The sequence below is a fragment of the Leuresthes tenuis genome, unplaced genomic scaffold (assembly GCF_036924035.1).
Source record: "Leuresthes tenuis unplaced genomic scaffold, fLeuTen1.0.hap1 SCAF_1, whole genome shotgun sequence".
Taxonomy (NCBI): domain Eukaryota; kingdom Metazoa; phylum Chordata; class Actinopteri; order Atheriniformes; family Atherinopsidae; genus Leuresthes; species Leuresthes tenuis.
This window is the reverse complement of record NW_027325355.1, coordinates 36,574,779-36,594,231: the sequence shown is the minus strand read 5'-3', so window position 1 is coordinate 36,594,231 and position 19,453 is coordinate 36,574,779. Positions and strand designations below refer to the sequence as shown.

The window sequence follows — 19,453 nt, the reverse complement described above, 5'->3', positions numbered from 1 at the left end:
GGCTTCAGGAAGCAGACACCCTCTCTACCTTTAAGATCAGGCTGAAACTTTCCTTTCTGATGAAGCTTATAGTTAGGGATGGCTCAGGTGAGCCTGAAACATCCCATAGTTCTGCTGCTATAGGCCCAGCCTGCTGGGGGAGCTCCCATGATGCACCTCTCCTCCCTCCATGTACCTATGACATCATTGCTGTCATTAACTTGTGTTTCTCTCTCTCAGCAGGTGTCTCTGGCCTGGTGTTACGCTGCTTGTTGTCCCCTCTTTCCTGTCCTCTCAGCCCCAGCTGGTCCAGGCAGATGGACCCTTCCTGGTTCTGGTTCTGACGGAGGTTTCTTCCTGTTTATTTTTTTTATCTCCACTGTTACCTCCTGCAGCTCAGGATGAGGAATTGGACCAAAGAGAAGTTTCAGAGCAATCCGTTGGTTTCCTTAGCTGGGCTACTTTTTAAAATTGGTTCAGTGTTGGACTTGATTGGACTATGACTGTATTACAATGAATTTGATTGTAATTTACTTGAATTTGAACTGTATCTTTAAAGTGCCTGGAGATGGCATTTGTTGTGATTTGGTGCTTTCTAAATAAACTGAAATGAACTGAACTGTTTGAAAGTTCACGGAAACACTGCAAACCCACCATCCCGCTCCGGGGTTGCTGTTGGGAACGTCAGGAATTCAAAGAATTTCCCCTCTGATGGGTTTGTGAAGACATGGATTTTTTAAACACGCACAGAGCTTGCGCGTGACTCCACCAGGAGGCGACACCTGCTGCTTATTGGACCGTAGAAGAAGAAGTTGTCAGCTGACCGAGTCACACAGCCAGCAGCAGACTATCATCATCATCGTGTTCGTCTCCATAAACTGAGGGTCCTCCTGTGTCTGGAGGAGCTCAGCATGGCGTTCATCACGGCCAACTGGAACCCGCTGGGAGAAGCTTTCTATCGGTCAGTTCACCTCTGTTGTTAACGTTAGCTGTCAAGTGACGTCAGATTGCAAGTCTTCGTGCACACTGGAAGTCAGCTGACTGCTCACCTGTCTAATGTAGCCACACGCATGTTTAAATCATACATTTATTCAGTTGCGTTACAGTGTTCTTTTTTGCCCTGCCGGTCACGTGACCACTTAGCCCGACGCTAGCTGTGATGTCCGCCATTAACCGGTTTGGTATTTTAATCACGTCTTTCCAACACACCTGGGGGCGTCATTACAAAACTGTTAATGACGAATTAAGCAGAAGAGTGGAGCCAATCAGATCCGCAGTTCAGCCAAGTGAGGAGGTATTGGAGTTTTACCGAGGACCAAGGCAGAATTAAATAGTCGGAAATGTGAATGAAGGATTTGTATGAACTGTCAGTTTATTTGTGTATTAATGTGTATGTGTTTTACATGTGTTGTGTTTGTTTCTTTATGTGTCTGATGGCTGTGTTTATGTATGTAATTTTGTTGTCACGTGTCTTTATATTTATTTCCTGTCTGGTTTCCGTCCCCTTCATAGCACTGAAACAGCCCTGGTAAAAATCACAAATGACCTTCTTATGGCAGCTGATTCTGGACTATTATCTATCCTCATCCTCCTCAATCTTAGTGCAGCATTTGACACAATCTCTCACATCACTCTCCTTGACAGACTTGCTTCACTTGGTTTCACCCCTCTCGTCTGGTTTAAGTCATACCTCTCCAACCATACTCAGCGCACCCCAGGGCTCTGTCCTGGGCCCCCTCCTCCTCATAATCTACCTCCTACCACTTGTTCACATCTTCTGGAAATTTGGTATTCACTTTCATTGCTATGCGGATAACACCCAGCTGTATCTGTCCTCCAAGCCACACTCTACCCTTTCCCCCTCATCCCTCTTTGAATGCCTTACTGAAGTCAGTACCTGGTTAACTCACAACTTTCTCAGACTCAACAGCAATAAAATGTTCTTCTTGTTGGCTCCAAGCACACTCTGGCCAAGTCCCCCAGCTTCTCAATAACAATCGACAACTCCACAGTACCTCCCTCCTCTAAAGTTAAGAGCCCGGGTGTCATCCTTGACGGTACTTTATCCTTCAACAACCTCACTCGGTCAGAATATTTCCACCTGTACTGCTATCTCTGCCACTCAAGCTTCTCCATAAACACCAACTGGTCCAGGATTCAGCTGCCGGATCATCACCAGAATGACTGCTGTTTTTTAAACTTATGCGCTGTGTTTGTATGGTGACTTTGAATGTCGTGAAAGGTGCCCACAAATAAAATGTATTATTATTATTATTGTTGTTTTTCTGTGTTTTCGTGTTACAGTAAGACGGAGCTGTATGAAATGTGCTGGAATCTACGGGATGGACTCAGAGACAGCCTGGTGGCTGCAGCTCCGTATGGAGGACCAGTAGGTGTGTGTTGTTGTTTATGTGGTTTCTTTTACAGAACCCTAACCCTAACCCTTAACCCTAAACCCTAACCTTTAACCCTAACCCTAACCTTTAACCCTAAACCCTAACCCTAACCCTTAAGTCACCGTGTTAAAGCTGTGTTTCTTCCTCAGCTCTCCTCAGAGAACCAATCAGACGTTCTCCCAGCTCTCGTCCTCAGTTAGAGATTTATTCTGCCTCAGGAGTCTCCATCGCAAGCTTCCCTGTAAGGAAACGCACACCTGCCCCTGTCTCACATACCTCCCTCTCACCCGTCTCACATGCCTCCCTCTCACCTGTCTCACATGCCTCCCTCTCACCTGTCTCACATGCCTCCCTCTCACCTGTCTCACATACCTCCCTCTCACCTGTCTCACATGCCTCCCTCTCACCTGTCTCACATGCCTCCCTCTCACCTGTCTCACATGCCTCCCTCTCACCTGTCTCACATGCCTCCCTCTCACCTGTCTCACATGCCTCCCTCTCACCTGTCTCACATACCTCCCTCTCACCTGTCTCACATACCTCCCTCTCACCTGTCTCACATGCCTCCCTCTCACCTGTCTCGCATACCTCCCTCTCACCTGTCTCACATACCTCCCTCTCACCTGTCTCGCATACCTCCCTCTCACCTGTCTCGCATACCTCCCTCTCACCTGTCTCACATGCCTCCCTCTCGCCTGTCTCACATGCCTCCCTCTCGCCTGTCTCACATGCCTCCCTCTCGCCTCCCTCACATGCCTCCCTCTCACCTGTCTCACATGCCTCCCTCACATGCCTCCCTCTCGCCTCCCTCACATGCCTCCCTCTCGCCTGTCTCACATGCCTCCCTCTCACCTGTCTCACATACCTCCCTCTCACCTGTCTCACATACCTCCCTCTCACCTGTCTCACATACCTCCCTCTCACCTGTCTCACATACCTCCCTCTCACCTGTCTCACATACCTCCCTCTCGCCTGTCTCACATACCTCCCTCTCACCTGTCTCACATGCCTCCCTCTCGCCTGTCTCGCATGCCTCCCTCTCGCCTGTCTCGCATGCCTCCCTCTCACCTGTCTCACATACCTCCCTCTCACCTGTCTCACATACCTCCCTCTCACCTGTCTCACATACCTCCCTCTCACCTGTCTCACATACCTCCCTCTCACCTGTCTCACATACCTCCCTCTCACCTGTCTCACATACCTCCCTCTCACCTGTCTCGCATGCCTCCCTCTCGCCTGTCTCACATGCCTCCCTCTCACCTGTCTCGCATGCCTCCCTCTCGCCTGTCTCACATACCTCCCTCTCACCTGTCTCACATACCTCCCTCTCACCTGTCTCACATACCTCCCTCTCACCTGTCTCACATACCTCCCTCTCACCTGTCTCACATACCTCCCTCTCACCTGTCTCACATACCTCCCTCTCACCTGTCTCACATACCTCCCTCTCACCTGTCTCACATGCCTCCCTCTCACCTGTCTCACATGCCTCCCTCTCACCTGTCTCACATGCCTCCCTCTCACCTGTCTCACATACCTCCCTCTCACCTGTCTCACATACCTCCCTCTCACCTGTCTCACATACCTCCCTCTCACCTGTCTCACATACCTCCCTCTCACCTGTCTCACATACCTCCCTCTCACCTGTCTCACATACCTCCCTCTCACCTGTCTCACATACCTCCCTCTCACCTGTCTCACATACCTCCCTCTCACCTGTCTCACATGCCTCCCTCTCACCTGTCTCACATACCTCCCTCTCACCTGTCTCACATACCTCCCTCTCACCTGTCTCACATACCTCCCTCTTACCTGTCTCACATGCCCCCCTCACATGCCTCCCTCTCGCCTGTCTCACATGCCTCCCTCACATGCCTCCCTCTCACCTGTCTCACATACCTCCCTCACATGCCTCCCTCACATGCCTCCCTCTCACCTGTCTCACATGCCTCCCTCTCACCTGTCTCACATACCTCCCTCTCACCTGTCTCACATACCTCCCTCTCACATGTCTCACATGCCTCCCTCTCACCTGTCTCACATACCTCCCTCTCACATGTCTCACATGCCTCCCTCACATACCTCTCTCTCACCTGTCTCACATGCCTCCCTCACATGCCTCCCTCTCACCTGTCTCACATGCCTCCCTCACATGCCTCCCTCTCACCTGTCTCACATGCCTCCCTCACATGCCTCCCTCTCACCTGTCTCACATGCCTCCCTCTCACCTGTCTCACATGCCTCCCTCTCACCTGTCTCACATGCCTCCCTCTCACCTGTCTCACATACCTCCCTCTCACCTGTCTCACATACCTCCCTCTCACATGTCTCACATACCTCCCTCTCACATGTCTCACATACCTCCCTCTCACCTGTCTCACATACCTCCCTCTCACCTGTCTCACATACCTCCCTCTCACCTGTCTCACATACCTCCCTCTCACCTGTCTCACATACCTCCCTCTCACCTGTCTCACATGCCTCCCTCACATGCCTCCCTCACATGCCTCCCTCTCACCTGTCTCACATGCCTCCCTCTCACCTGTCTCACATGCCTCCCTCTCACCTGTCTCACATGCCTCCCTCTCACCTGTCTCACATGCCTCCCTCTCACCTGTCTCACATACCTCCCTCTCACCTGTCTCACATACCTCCCTCTCACCTGTCTCACATACCTCCCTCTCACATGTCTCACATGCCTCCCTCACATACCTCCCTCTCACCTGTCTCACATGCCTCCCTCACATGCCTCCCTCTCACCTGTCTCACATGCCTCCCTCACATGCCTCCCTCTCACCTGTCTCACATGCCTCCCTCACATGCCTCCCTCTCACCTGTCTCACATGCCTCCCTCACATGCCTCCCTCTCACCTGTCTCACATACCTCCCTCTCACCTGTCTCACATACCTCCCTCTCACCTGTCTCACATACCTCCCTCTCACATGCCTCCCTCACATGCCTCCCTCTCACCTGTCTCACATGCCTCCCTCTCACCTGTCTCACATGCCTCCCTCACATGCCTCCCTCTCACCTGTCTCACATGCCTCCCTCTCACCTGTCTCACATGCCTCCCTCTCACCTGTCTCACATGCCTCCCTCTCACCTGTCTCACATGCCTCCCTCTCACCTGTCTCACATGCCTCCCTCTCACCTGTCTCACATGCCTCCCTCTCACCTGTCTCACATGCCTCCCTCTCACCTGTCTCACATGCCTCCCTCTCACCTGTCTCACATACCTCCCTCTCACCTGTCTCACATACCTCCCTCTCACATGCCTCCCTCTCACCTGTCTCACATACCTCCCTCTCACATACCTCCCTCTCACCTGTCTCACATACCTCCCTCTCACATGCCTCCCTCTCACCTGTCTCACATGCCTCCCTCTCACCTGTCTCACATGCCTCCCTCTCACCTGTCTCACATGCCTCCCTCTCACCTGTCTCACATGCCTCCCTCTCACCTGTCTCACATGCCTCCCTCTCACCTGTCTCACATGCCTCCCTCTCACCTGTCTCACATGCCTCCCTCTCACCTGTCTCACATGCCTCCCTCTCACCTGTCTCACATACCTCCCTCTCACCTGTCTCACATACCTCCCTCTCACATGCCTCCCTCTCACCTGTCTCACATACCTCCCTCTCACATACCTCCCTCTCACCTGTCTCACATACCTCCCTCTCACATGCCTCCCTCTCACCTGTCTCACATGCCTCCCTCTCACCTGTCTGTCTCACATACGCCTCTCTCTCTCACATGTCTGTCTCACATACGCCTCTCTCTCTCACCTGTCTGTCTCACATACGCCTCTCTCTCTCACATGTCTGTCTCACATACGCCTCTCTCTCTCACCTGTCTGTCTCACATACGCCTCTCTCTCTCACATGTCTGTCTCACATGCGCCTCTCTCTCTCACATGTCTGTCTCACATGCGCCTCTCTCTCTCACATGTCTGTCTCACATGCGCCTCTCTCTCTCACATGTCTGTCTCACATGCGCCTCTCTCTCTCACATGTCTGTCTCACATGCGCCTCTCTCTCTCACATGTCTGTCTCACATGCGCCTCTCTCTCTCACATGTCTGTCTCACATGCGCCTCTCTCTCTCACATGTCTGTCTCACATGCGCCTCTCTCTCTCACATGTCTGTCTCACATGCGCCTCTCTCTCTCACATGTCTGTCTCACATGCGCCTCTCTCTCTCACATGTCTGTCTCACATGCGCCTCTCTCTCTCACATGTCTGTCTCACATGCGCCTCTCTCTCTCACATGTCTGTCTCACATGCGCCTCTCTCTCTCACATGTCTGTCTCACATGCGCCTCTCTCTCTCACATGTCTGTCTCACATGCGCCTCTCTCTCTCACATGTCTGTCTCACATGCGCCTCTCTCTCTCACATGTCTGTCTCACATGCGCCTCTCTCTCTCACATGTCTGTCTCACATACGCCTCTCTCTCTCACATGTCTGTCTCACATGCGCCTCTCTCTCTCACATGTCTGTCTCACATGCGCCTCTCTCTCTCACATGTCTGTCTCACATGCGCCTCTCTCTCTCACATGTCTGTCTCACATGCGCCTCTCTCTCTCACATGTCTGTCTCACATACGCCTCTCTCTCTCACATGTCTGTCTCACATGCGCCTCTCTCTCTCACATGTCTGTCTCACATGCGCCTCTCTCTCTCACATGTCTGTCTCACATGCGCCTCTCTCTCTCACATGTCTGTCTCACATGCGCCTCTCTCTCTCACATGTCTGTCTCACATGCGCCTCTCTCTCTCACATGTCTGTCTCACATGCGCCTCTCTCTCTCACATGTCTGTCTCACATGCGCCTCTCTCTCTCACATGTCTGTCTCACATGCGCCTCTCTCTCTCACATGTCTGTCTCACATGCGCCTCTCTCTCTCACATGTCTGTCTCACATGCGCCTCTCTCTCTCACATGTCTGTCTCACATGCGCCTCTCTCTCTCACATGTCTGTCTCACATGCGCCTCTCTCTCTCACATGTCTGTCTCACATACGCCTCTCTCTCTCACCTGTCTGTCTCACATGCGCCTCTCTCTCTCACCTGTCTGTCTCACATGCGCCTCTCTCTCTCACATGTCTGTCTCACATGCGCCTCTCTCTCTCACATGTCTGTCTCACATGCGCCTCTCTCTCTCACATGTCTGTCTCACATGCGCCTCTCTCTCTCACATGTCTGTCTCACATGCGCCTCTCTCTCTCACATGTCTGTCTCACATGCGCCTCTCTCTCTCACATGTCTGTCTCACATGCGCCTCTCTCTCTCACATGTCTGTCTCACATGCGCCTCTCTCTCTCACATGTCTGTCTCACATGCGCCTCTCTCTCTCACATGTCTGTCTCACATGCGCCTCTCTCTCTCACATGTCTGTCTCACATGCGCCTCTCTCTCTCACATGTCTGTCTCACATACGCCTCTCTCTCTCACATGTCTGTCTCACATACGCCTCTCTCTCTCACATGTCTGTCTCACATGCGCCTCTCTCTCTCACATGTCTGTCTCACATGCGCCTCTCTCTCTCACATGTCTGTCTCACATGCGCCTCTCTCTCTCACATGTCTGTCTCACATGCGCCTCTCTCTCTCACATGTCTGTCTCACATGCGCCTCTCTCTCTCACATGTCTGTCTCACATACGCCTCTCTCTCTCACATGTCTGTCTCACATGCGCCTCTCTCTCTCACATGTCTGTCTCACATGCGCCTCTCTCTCTCACCTGTCTGTCTCACATACGCCTCTCTCTCTCACATGTCTGTCTCACATACGCCTCTCTCTCACATGTCTGTCTCACATGCGCCTCTCTCTCTCACATGTCTGTCTCACATGCGCCTCTCTCTCTCACATGTCTGTCTCACATACGCCTCTCTCTCTCACATGTCTGTCTCACATACGCCTCTCTCTCTCACATGTCTGTCTCACATACGCCTCTCTCTCTCACATGTCTGTCTCACATACGCCTCTCTCTCTCACATGTCTGTCTCACATGCCTCTGTCTCACCTGTCTGTCTCACATCTCTCACCTGTCTCACATGTCTCTCTCTCACATGCCTCTGTCTCACCTGTCTGTCTCTCACATCTCTCACCTGTCTCACATGTCTCTCTCTCACATGCCTCTGTCTCACCTGTCTGTCTCTCACATCTCTCACCTGTCTCACATGTCTCTCTCTCACATGCCTCTGTCTCACCTGTCTGTCTCACCTGTCTGTCTCACCTGTCTCACCTCTCTCACCTGTCTCTCTCCATCAGTGGAAGAGCGGTCCAGTAGTCCATCTGGGTTGGTCGGTCAGTGATGAGCTGTTGTGTGTTCAGGGGGATGGATCGGTTCTGATCTATGACCTTTTTGGATCCTTCAAGAGACACTTTAGCATGGGACAGGTGAGTCTGTTAACTAGTCAACTACCTACATTCTATTAACTAGTTAACTACCTACATCCGCGTAGGTCTATGTCAACCATGTTGTTATTTAAACAGGAAGTGGTCCAGAGTCAGGTGTTAGAGGCCAAGGTGTTTCACTCTCCTTATGGGACAGGAATTGCCATAGTAACGGGATCCTCCCGCTTCACCTTGGCAACCAATATTGAAGACCTGAAGCTTCGCAGGTTACCTGAGGTTCCAGGTGAGTCAATATGTCAGTGAGCATTTAGATGTAAATTTGATTCAAAACATAAAGAGAAACTTGCTTTGATTGGTCCAGGGATCCAGACCTTCATCTCACGTGTCTCACCTTCTCAGGTCTGCAGGGGAAGCCCACCTGCTGGGTCGTCCTTACTCAGGACAGACAGACAAAGGTTCTGCTGTCAAACGGACCTGAACTATTTGTCCTGGATAACACGTCCTGCACTGCAGTGGTGAGACAGACACAGATGTAGACAGGTGAAACATGACATGGGTTCAGGTACCTGTCTGACCACCTGTTCACCTTCCCTCAGTATCCTGCAGGTCTCAGTCCTCAGGCTGGCAGCATAGTCCACATGTCGGTGTCTTTCAGCTACAAGTACGTGGCTCTCTTCACTGAAAACGGACACTTGTGGACTGGCTCGTCCAACCTACAGGTGAGCAGCTAAACTCTTCTTTCACCGGTGGGGTTAGATCTGAGTGGAAGATTAACAGATTAACCTTCTGTCTGCAGGAGAAACTGAGTGAAGTCAACACCAAAAAGTCAACACCACCCAAACAGATGGTCTGGTAAGTTTACCTGTTCCTGGACCTGCCAGTTTGTTTTATTTTAAAGAAAAGTATAAATGGGTATATGCACATGTTACAAAAATAGATTAAATATATATATATACAATTTAATAGAAATAAAGAAATAAAAACTTTAGGTCAACCTGGGCCTAAAGAAGATAACTGTGCTCCGGCTGATGTGACTCTAACACTAATCTCATGCAGTTTATCTTGTTACTGGACAGTGGGATCAGGGTCTGACCCTTGATTTGTACATTCTTTGGACTTATAAGCCCTGATGACAAAAACTGGAATGCCATTTATTTCTGCTTTGTTGTTGATGCCACTCTTTTGTGTTCCAAATAAAGATCCAAGATAAAATAAAATAAAATAAAAACTAAAGTAAAATGGTAGTAAAAGTCACAACCCCATGTATAACCCACCCACACCCTGCATCCAGAACTCCAGACCCGGTCACACCTGGAATCCACGGAGAATAGTTAGAAGTGAACAAGAAGCCTTTAATGCAGACTCTTTAGCTCTGTGGACTCTGGCTGTCGGTCCAAATATGTAAAAACCCATGGTTGAAAAGAAAGTGAATGTGGAGGTTTCCAACGTGTGGCCTTATCACAGCTGTAAGTCCAGCCAACAGCGCTCTTCTCTTGTCCAGCGTCAAATCCAGCCATGACAAATTGTTCAAAATGAGTGTAGCAGGCGAACAAGGCCACCTGATCTGAAACAGCTTGGATAAGTTGGAGGCAACCATCTTCCAAACGGGAAACCCTCCCAGACTCACTCGCTTTGGAAGAACAGAACGTACATACAGGATCATTAATAACCTTCATCAAATGAAGCTTCCTGGGAGTTAAATATGCCCTCTGTATAAAATTATAATATATTTGTTGAGGTCTGTAAGAGTGCTGCAACAAGAACCAGTGGAGTCTCAAAAGTAGTGTGAAAGGTCCCTGCAACGGGTCACCATCGTCTTTTAAAGGTGATCTCAGCTGCACCTTAAAGAAAAAGGAGGTATGTGATGCACCATATTTAGTACATATGTTCTGCAAAAAGTAAGTAACTCCCCCTCCCCATACATTTATTGGAGAATACCCGAGTATTAAGTATTAACCAGCTAATTTCTCCATATGAATAGCAAATATGAAATTATCGGACCACATCTCAAACGGAATTGGTTATTAGAGTGTAATACATTAGCAAAAGAATACAGACCAGACATCCAGTCCTCCAAAGCTCGCCATGACACCTGTGCATCAGGTGGAAACCGCGGAAACAGCGGCCTCAGTGTGAAGGCCCACTTATAAAAGCCCAGGCCGGCCTTTCTCGCTGCTTTGTGGTGATCTTAACACGAGGACGTTTGCCACACCAAAGAAATGTTGTTATTGCTGATTGTAATTTGCTCCAATATTGAGGAGGCGGGGGACTGTGGGCAGAATATTAATTTTACCAAAAAGTGAATTTGGCAGGGCAGACCACCTTTAAAGATAATTAAACTAAACTAACCCTGCTTACCTGTCCACCTCCAGTCGGTCACCACTCACCTGTCTGTCTATCTGCTCAGGTGCCGCAGACCCAAGAGTCAGCAGCCCTCTGTGGTACTGATGTGGGACAGGTTGCTCCTGGTGGCTGGAGCATGTAACGACACCATCCAGTATCCTTTAACCCAGACGGGTCCAGCTGCTGGTTCTGCTGGAGCTTCAGTTCTTCAGGTCTTTGATGTGAAGACGTAGCCAGGTGGTCCAGGTGATCGCCTCAGCTGTGCTGTGTTTAACCCTTGACCCTGACTTTAGGTTCCCTATCGAGGACCAGTCGGTGTTAGTAGGAGAACTAGACGGAGTTCGGATCATCAGCTCCACCAGTCAGGACCTGCTGCAGGAGGTTCCTCTGGTCTGTCAGGACATCTTTAAGATCGCCTCCATGGCTCCTGGAGCTCTGCTGCTGGAGGCCCACCGGGAGTACGAGGTGCACCTGTTCGACTGCTCCAATACGCTTCTCTAAGCCCAGGTGTAGGTCTTTACAGGTGTGACGTCTGTTTCCTGTTTGTGCAGAAGTCCAGCCAGAAGGCCGATGAGTACCTCAGAGAGATCAAGGAGCAGAATGTGCTGGGAGACGCAGTCCGGCAGTGTGTGGAGGCGGCAGGTCACGAGTACGACCCCAGTACCCAGAAATCCCTGATGAAGGTGAGAATTCCTAAAACGCTGTAACCTGACTGCAGAGTTGAGCCTGATCCCAAGTCAGCATGTGAATGTCCCAGGTTGTAAACTGACCTCAGGTGGGTGTAACATGGAGTCTTGTCCTCCAGGCGGCGTCCTTCGGGAAGTGTTTCCTGTCAGACTTCAGTGCGGACCACTTCGTGTCGACCTGCAGAGAGCTGCGTGTGCTGAACGCTGTCAGAGAGAGTGGCGTGGGAATGCCGCTCACATACACTCAGTATCCTATTGTGTTGCCACGGTGCATCATGGGAGATGTAGTGTTTAGGGTTGGTGGACTCAACCACTGTTGTCATAGTTCAGGGGAGATACATTCACACTGTTTCCATGATGATGTAATTCTTGACCTTTGATGTCAGATTCAAACAGATGACTCTACAGGTTCTGACTGACAGGTGAGTTATGTCTGCCTCATATGTCTCTCACCTCTCCCTCATCTCTCACTTACACCTGTGTCTTACCTGTCTCTCAGGTTGGTATATCGACAGTTTTATCCATTAGCAATTGAAATCTGTCGCTATCTGAAAATTCCTGACTACCAGGGCGTCAGCAGAGTCCTCAAACACTGGGCCTCCTGCAAGGTAACTGGACTGTCTCACCTGAGTTACTCACCTGAGTTACTCACCTGAGTTACTCACCTGAGTTACTCACCTGAGTTACTCACCTGTGTCTGTCTCACCTGAGTTACTCACCTGAGTTACTCACCTGTGTCTGTCTCACCTGAGTTACTCACCTGTGTCTGTCTCACCTGAGTTACTCACCTGTGTCTGTCTCACCTGAGTTACTCACCTGTGTCTGTCTCACCTGAGTTACTCACCTGTATCTTTGTGTGTTCAGGTGCAGCAAAAGGACCTATCAGATGAGGCTATAGCTCGAGCCTTGTGTGCAAAGGTGGGAGACTCACCTGGAGTTTCATACTCGCACATCGCTGCTAAAGCTTACGAATGTGGACGCACCGAGCTCGCCATCAAGGTACTACCCCCCACCTGCTGTAAAATCTGACGTAGTATTCAATTCAGATTCATTTATATGGCGCCAAATCACAAGAAATGTCACCTCAAGGCACCTCAATTATATAGTCCAATTCAAGCCAATTGGAGTCCAATTCATTGTAATCATAATCCAATCAGATCCAATTAATTAAATTCTAAATTAGTCCAATTCATTCATACAGAGCCAATTCAAAAACAATATCCTAGCTAAGGAAACCAACAGGTTGCACTGAAACTTGTCTTTGGTCCAATCTCCCGTCCTGAGCGTGCCTGAGGCGACTCTGGAGAGAAACGACTCGCTTTTAACAGGAAGAAACCTCGGTCGTGGTACTCTGATGTTGTACTCTGTGGTACTTCTCTCCGGGCAGTTGCTGGATTTTGAGGCCAGGTCTGGTGAGCAGGTTCCTTTGCTGTTGAAGATGAAGAGGAGTCAGCTGGCTCTCAGTAAAGCTGTGGAGAGTGGCGACACCGACCTGGGTGAGTGTTTAAGCCCCACCCCCATCAGTCTGCCAGGTGAGTATGAGTCACTGATGGGTGTCTCTATGTTGTCAGTTTACACAGTGGTGACATACCTGAAGAATGAGATGAACCGAGGAGACTTCTTCATGACTCTGAGAAACCAGCCAGTGGCCCTCAGCCTCTACAGACAGGTGTGCTCATGTGACCACGGCGTGATTATGATGATGATGGCGTTTTAATATTTTCACCTGTGTGCATCTATCTATCTGTCTGTGTGTTCAGTTCTGTAAGCTGCAGGAACAAGAAACTCTGAAGGATCTGTACAACCAGGACGACGACCATCAGGAGCTCGCCAATTACTACGTTACTGCCAGCTACAGAGAGAAGGTAACAGCCACACCTGTAACAAGGTAACAGGAGGTGTGTGTCCCATAGCTGAACAAGAGAAGCTAACAGCCACACCTGTAACAAGGTAACAGGAGGTGTGTGTCCCATAGCTGAACAAGAGAAGGTAACAGCCACACCTGTAACAGGAGGTGTCTGTCCCATAGCTGAACAAGAGAAGGTAACAGCCACACCTGTAACAAGGTAACAGGAGGTGTGTGTCCCATAGCTGAACAAGAGAAGCTAACAGCCACACCTGTAACAAGGTAACAGGAGGTGTGTGTCCCATAGCTGAACAAGAGAAGGTAACAGCCACACCTGTAACAAGGTAACGGGAGGTGTGTGTCCCATAGCTGAACAAGAGAAGGTAACAGCCACACCTGTAACAGGAGGTGTGTGTCCCATAGCTGAACAAGAGAAGGTAACAGCCACACCTGTAACAGGGTAACAGGAGGTGTCTGTCCCATAGCTGAACAAGAGAAGGTAACAGCCACACCTGTAACAAGGTAACAGGAGGTGTGTGTCCCATAGCTGAACAAGAGAAGGTAACAGCCACACCTGTAACAAGGTAACAGGAGGTGTGTGTCCCATAGCTGAACAAGAGAAGGTAACAGCCACACCTGTAACAAGGTAACAGGAGGTGTGTGTCCCATAGCTGAACAAGAGAAGCTAACAGCCACACCTGTAACAAGGTAACTGGAGGTGTGTGTCCCATAGCTGAACAAGAGAAGGTAACAGCCACACCTGTAACAAGGTAACGGGAGGTGTGTGTCCCATAGCTGAACAAGAGAAGGTAACAGCCACACCTGTAACAGGAGGTGTGTGTCCCATAGCTGAACAAGAGAAGGTAACAGCCACACCTGTAACAGGAGGTGTGTGTCCCATCGCTGAACAAGAGAAGGTAACAGCCACACCTGTAACAGGAGGTGTGTGTCCCATAGCTGAACAAGAGAAGGTAACAGCCACACCTGTAACAAGGTAACTGGAGGTGTGTGTCCCATAGCTGAACAAGAGAAGGTAACAGCCACACCTGTAACAAGGTAACTGGAGGTGTGTGTCCCATAGCTGAACAAGAGAAGGTAACAGCCACACCTGTAACAAGGTAACAGGAGGTGTGTGTCCCATAGCTGAACAAGAGAAGGTAACAGCCACACCTGTAACAAGGTAACTGGAGGTGTGTGTCCCATAGCTGAACAAGAGAAGGTAACAGCCACACCTGTAACAGGGTAACAGGAGGTGTGTGTCCCATAGCTGAACAAGAGAAGGTAACAGCCACACCTGTAACAAGGTAACAGGAGGTGTCTGTCCCATAGCTGAACAAGAGAAGGTAACAGCCACACCTGTAACAAGGTAACTGGAGGTGTCTGTCCCATAGCTGAACAAGAGAAGGTAACAGCCACACCTGTAACAGGAGGTGTGTGTCCCATAGCTGAACAAGAGAAGGTAACAGCCACACCTGTAACAGGGTAACAGGAGGTGTCTGTCCCATAGCTGAACAAGAGAAGGTAACAGCCACACCTGTAACAAGGTAACAGGAGGTGTGTGTCCCATAGCTGAACAAGAGAAGCTAACAGCCACACCTGTAACAAGGTAACTGGAGGTGTGTGTCCCATAGCTGAACAAGAGAAGGTAACAGCCACACCTGTAACAAGGTAACTGGAGGTGTGTGTCCCATAGCTGAACAAGAGAAGGTAACAGCCACACCTGTAACAAGGTAACAGGAGGTGTGTGTCCCATAGCTGAACAAGAGAAGGTAACAGCCACACCTGTAACAGGGTAACAGGAGGTGTGTGTCCCATAGCTGAACAAGAGAAGGTAACAGCCACACCTGTAACAAGGTAACAGGAGGTGTCTGTCCCATAGCTGAACAAGAGAAGGTAACAGCCACACCTGTAACAAGGTAACTGGAGGTGTCTGTCCCATAGCTGAACAAGAGAAGGTAACAGCCACACCTGTAACAGGAGGTGTGTGTCCCATAGCTGAACAAGAGAAGGTAACAGCCACACCTGTAACAGGGTAACAGGAGGTGTCTGTCCCATAGCTGAACAAGAGAAGGTAACAGCCACACCTGTAACAAGGTAACTGGAGGTGTGTGTCCCATAGCTGAACAAGAGAAGGTAACAGCCACACCTGTAACAAGGTAACTGGAGGTGTGTGTCCCATAGCTGAACAAGAGAAGGTAACAGCCACACCTGTAACAAGGTAACTGGAGGTGTGTGTCCCATAGCTGAACAAGAGAAGGTAACAGCCACACCTGTAACAAGGTAACAGGAGGTGTGTGTCCCATAGCTGAACAAGAGAAGGTAACAGCCACACCTGTAACAAGGTAACTGGAGGTGTGTGTCCCATAGCTGAACAAGAGAAGCTAACAGCCACACCTGTAACAAGGTAACAGGAGGTGTCTGTCCCATAGCTGAACAAGAGAAGGTAACAGCCACACCTGTAACAAGGTAACAGGAGGTGTGTGTCCCATAGCTGAACAAGAGAAGGTAACAGCCACACCTGTAACAGGAGGTGTCTGTCCCATAGCTGAACAAGAGAAGGTAACAGCCACACCTGTAACAAGGTAACAGGAGGTGTGTGTCCCATAGCTGAACAAGAGAAGGTAACAGCCACACCTGTAACAGGAGGTGTCTGTCCCATAGCTGAACAAGAGAAGGTAACAGCCACACCTGTAACAAGGTAACAGGAGGTGTCTGTCCCATAGCTGAACAAGAGAAGGTAACAGCCACACCTGTAACAAGGTAACAGGAGGTGTGTGTCCCATAGCTGAACAAGAGAAGGTAACAGCCACACCTGTAACAAGGTAACAGGAGGTGTGTGTCCCATAGCTGAACAAGAGAAGGTAACAGCCACACCTGTAACAAGGTAACAGGAGGTGTGTGTCCCATAGCTGAACAAGAGAAGGTAACAGCCACACCTGTAACAGGAGGTGTGTGTCCCATAGCTGAACAAGAGAAGGTAACAGCCACACCTGTAACAAGGTAACTGGAGGTGTCTGTCCCATAGCTGAACAAGAGAAGGTAACAGCCACACCTGTAACAAGGTAACAGGAGGTGTCTGTCCCATAGCTGAACAAGAGAAGGTAACAGCCACACCTGTAACAAGGTAACAGGAGGTGTCTGTCCCATAGCTGAACAAGAGAAGGTAACAGCCACACCTGTAACAGGAGGTGTGTGTCCCATAGCTGAACAAGAGAAGGTAACAGCCACACCTGTAACAAGGTAACAGGAGGTGTCTGTCCCATAGCTGAACAAGAGAAGGTAACAGCCACACCTGTAACAAGGTAACAGGAGGTGTCTGTCCCATAGCTGAACAAGAGAAGGTAACAGCCACACCTGTAACAAGGTAACAGGAGGTGTCTGTCCCATATTTTACACAAACAAACCAACAGATTGAGGCACTGAATGACTATCAACTGCATTTACATCCTAAAGGATCACTGTGTCTCACCTGTGTCTCACCTGTGTGTCTGCAGAGGTTGGAGAGCCGTCTCTCTCAGCTGCAGAGTGCTGTCGATGAATACAACAAGGCGAAGAACGACTTTTCTGCAAAGGTAACAGGAAGTGAACAAAACGTGTGTGTGTGTGTTGAGTCTGCACGTGTTCAGAGTGTGTGTGTGTGTGTGTGTGTTTTCAGGCTACAGAGGACGAGATGCGTCTCCTTCGTTTTCAGCGGAAGCTGGATGATGAGAAGGGGGCGGGGCTTCTGGGGCTGTCCCTGCAGGTTGGTAAAGGGGCGGGGCTTCTGGGGCTGTCCCTGCAGGTTGGTAAAGGGGCGGGGCTTCTGGGGCTGTCCTTGCAGGTTGGTAAAGGGGCGGGGCTTCTGGGGCTATCCCTGCAGGTTGGTAAAGGGGCGGGGCTTCTGGGGCTGTCCCTGCAGGTTGGTAAAGGGGCGGGGCTTCTGGGGCTGTCCTTGCAGGTTGGTAAAGGGGCGGGGCTTCTGGGGCTGTCCCTGCAGGTTGGTAAAGGGGCGGGGCTTCTGGGGCTGTCCTTGCAGGTTGGTAAAGGGGCGGGGCTTCTGGGGCTGTCCCTGCAGGTTGGTAAAGGGGCGGGGCTTCTGGGGCTGTCCCTGCAGGTTGGTAAAGGGGCGGGGCTTCTGGGGCTGTCCTTGCAGGTTGGTAAAGGGGCGGGGCTTCTGGGGCTGTCCCTGCAGGTTGGTAAAGGGGCGGGGCTTCTGGGGCTGTCCCTGCAGGTTGGTAAAGGGGCGGGGCTTCTGGGGCTGTCCCTGCAGGTTGGTAAAGGGGCGGGGCTTTTCTCTACAGGCAGATGAAGGGTACGAAGGTTAAATTTCTTCTCATGAGGCTAAATAAACCTGTGATGATCTTACTTCCCGTCCAGGCGACCATGGAGGTGCTGTTGTCGTTAGGACTTCACAAACAGGCAGAACAGCTCTACAGAGACTTCAAAGTACCTGACAAAAGGTGAGACCGAATGTCACAAAATGTGCTGCGATTGGTGCATTTCAATATTCTGTGTTCCCTTCCTGCAATGTGTTTACCTGCCACCTTCCCCTGTCTCTCATATTCCACCTGTGCAGGTATTGGTGGCTGAAGTTGAAGACGTTGGCAGAGAAGGAGGAGTGGGAAGAGTTGGAGAAGTTTTCCAAATACAAGAAGTCTCCCATTGGTTACTTGGTGAGAAGAAGACCCGCCCTGTATAAGCAGGATCATTTAAAGTTAACTGCATTTCCCATCAGTCTTTGCTTGGTGTCTTCTTCAGGCGTTTGTTGAGATTTGCATTAAGTACAACAACAGGTATGAAGCCAAGAAGTACATCTCCAAGGTGCTGCCTGAGCAGAAGGTCAAAGCTCACCTGGCTGTGAGGTAAGACGACACACCTGTGACATTATCAGTAGGTGAGACCTGACCACCTGCTAACTCTTCTTCTTCTCTTCCTTTCAGTGACTTAGAGGGGGCAGCAGACGCTGCCATTGAACGCAGGAATGACTCAGAGATGGGGGCGGTCCTTTCCAGATGCTCCGCCTCCGACCGGCAGCTGATTGACAGGTTGAACCGAGCCAGAGTGACCGCCGCCAAAAAGTGATGCACTGTTAGGTGGTGTTTGGCCATGTCAACAAGCTCCACTGTCAGAGTTGCCATTATTGATCATCGATCAGCTGACCCAGTTCTCTTCTTCTCTGTTTTGTTTCTGAACCAAAACATCCTGCCACGCCCCGGTTTGACTTCATGCATCACAGTGACATTGCTTCCCTCTTCTGAAGCTTCAGAATAAAAGGCTTCCAGCAGCACGGTGTTTTACTTTGAAAAAGCTCCAGAAAATGTTGGTTGTTTACTGTAAATCAAATATTGCTCATATCAGATGATCCTTTCTATCCTGGTTTGTTTGAATGTTCTACAGTGTGGCGTAGCGTCCAACCAGCTGACTCCTGGTCACATGACGTTCGCATCGATAATCAAAGAACCCTGACAGGCTGATTTAGAATCTGTTTTCATAAATCTGTGCTGTTCCTGATAAGTCAAGTAGTCAAAAGCAAAGTCAAGCAATGTCTACTACAAGCTGGTTGGACATGTGAACGCCCTTAAAGTCAGACCTTATTGAATCACCTTCAGGTTGGACCTTCAGCATGGATTGTTGAGTTTACGAGGAGTACATGAACGCAGCACGCAGTGACCAGTGTGCTGACACGCTCTGTTGTGTAGAGGCGAGGAAAATTTCACTGGATTGTGGGGCCACGGTGTGCTCATCCAGAAACTTATGATTTAGAACTTATGACCGAGCTCACAAACAGATGACAAGTAGAATTGTGTTTGTGGGTTGAAATTCCTGTGAGCCATTTCTAATAAAAACAAGAAATATTCAGAAAATATAC

At 50.0% G+C, this 19,453-nt stretch overlaps 1 protein-coding gene across 2 annotated transcripts; it reads left to right on the top strand.

Annotated features, from left to right (window-relative positions):
* The first annotated feature begins 759 nt into the window (after nt 1-759).
* On the top strand, nt 760-18,868 carry vps16 (VPS16 core subunit of CORVET and HOPS complexes). Of its 2 annotated transcripts, none has more exons than XM_072379242.1 (24): nt 760-940; nt 2,284-2,372; nt 2,525-2,616; nt 8,644-8,772; nt 8,869-9,013; nt 9,130-9,245; nt 9,327-9,449; nt 9,527-9,582; nt 11,138-11,227; nt 11,367-11,538; nt 11,625-11,756; nt 11,879-12,006; nt 12,146-12,181; nt 12,259-12,367; nt 12,624-12,758; nt 13,147-13,255; nt 13,331-13,428; nt 13,520-13,624; nt 17,100-17,177; nt 17,261-17,347; nt 17,962-18,044; nt 18,161-18,257; nt 18,343-18,446; nt 18,525-18,868. In XM_072379242.1, the coding sequence occupies exons 1-24, from the start codon at nt 891-893 to the stop codon at nt 18,664-18,666; spliced, it is 2,505 nt and encodes an 834-aa protein (XP_072235343.1). In that variant the 5' UTR covers nt 760-890; the 3' UTR covers nt 18,667-18,868. The 2 variants fall into 2 exon arrangements, with proteins under 2 accessions (XP_072235343.1, XP_072235344.1); XM_072379243.1 differs by lacking the exon at nt 760-940 and adding an exon at nt 1,184-1,265.
* Nucleotides 18,869-19,453: the final 585 nt, after the last annotated feature.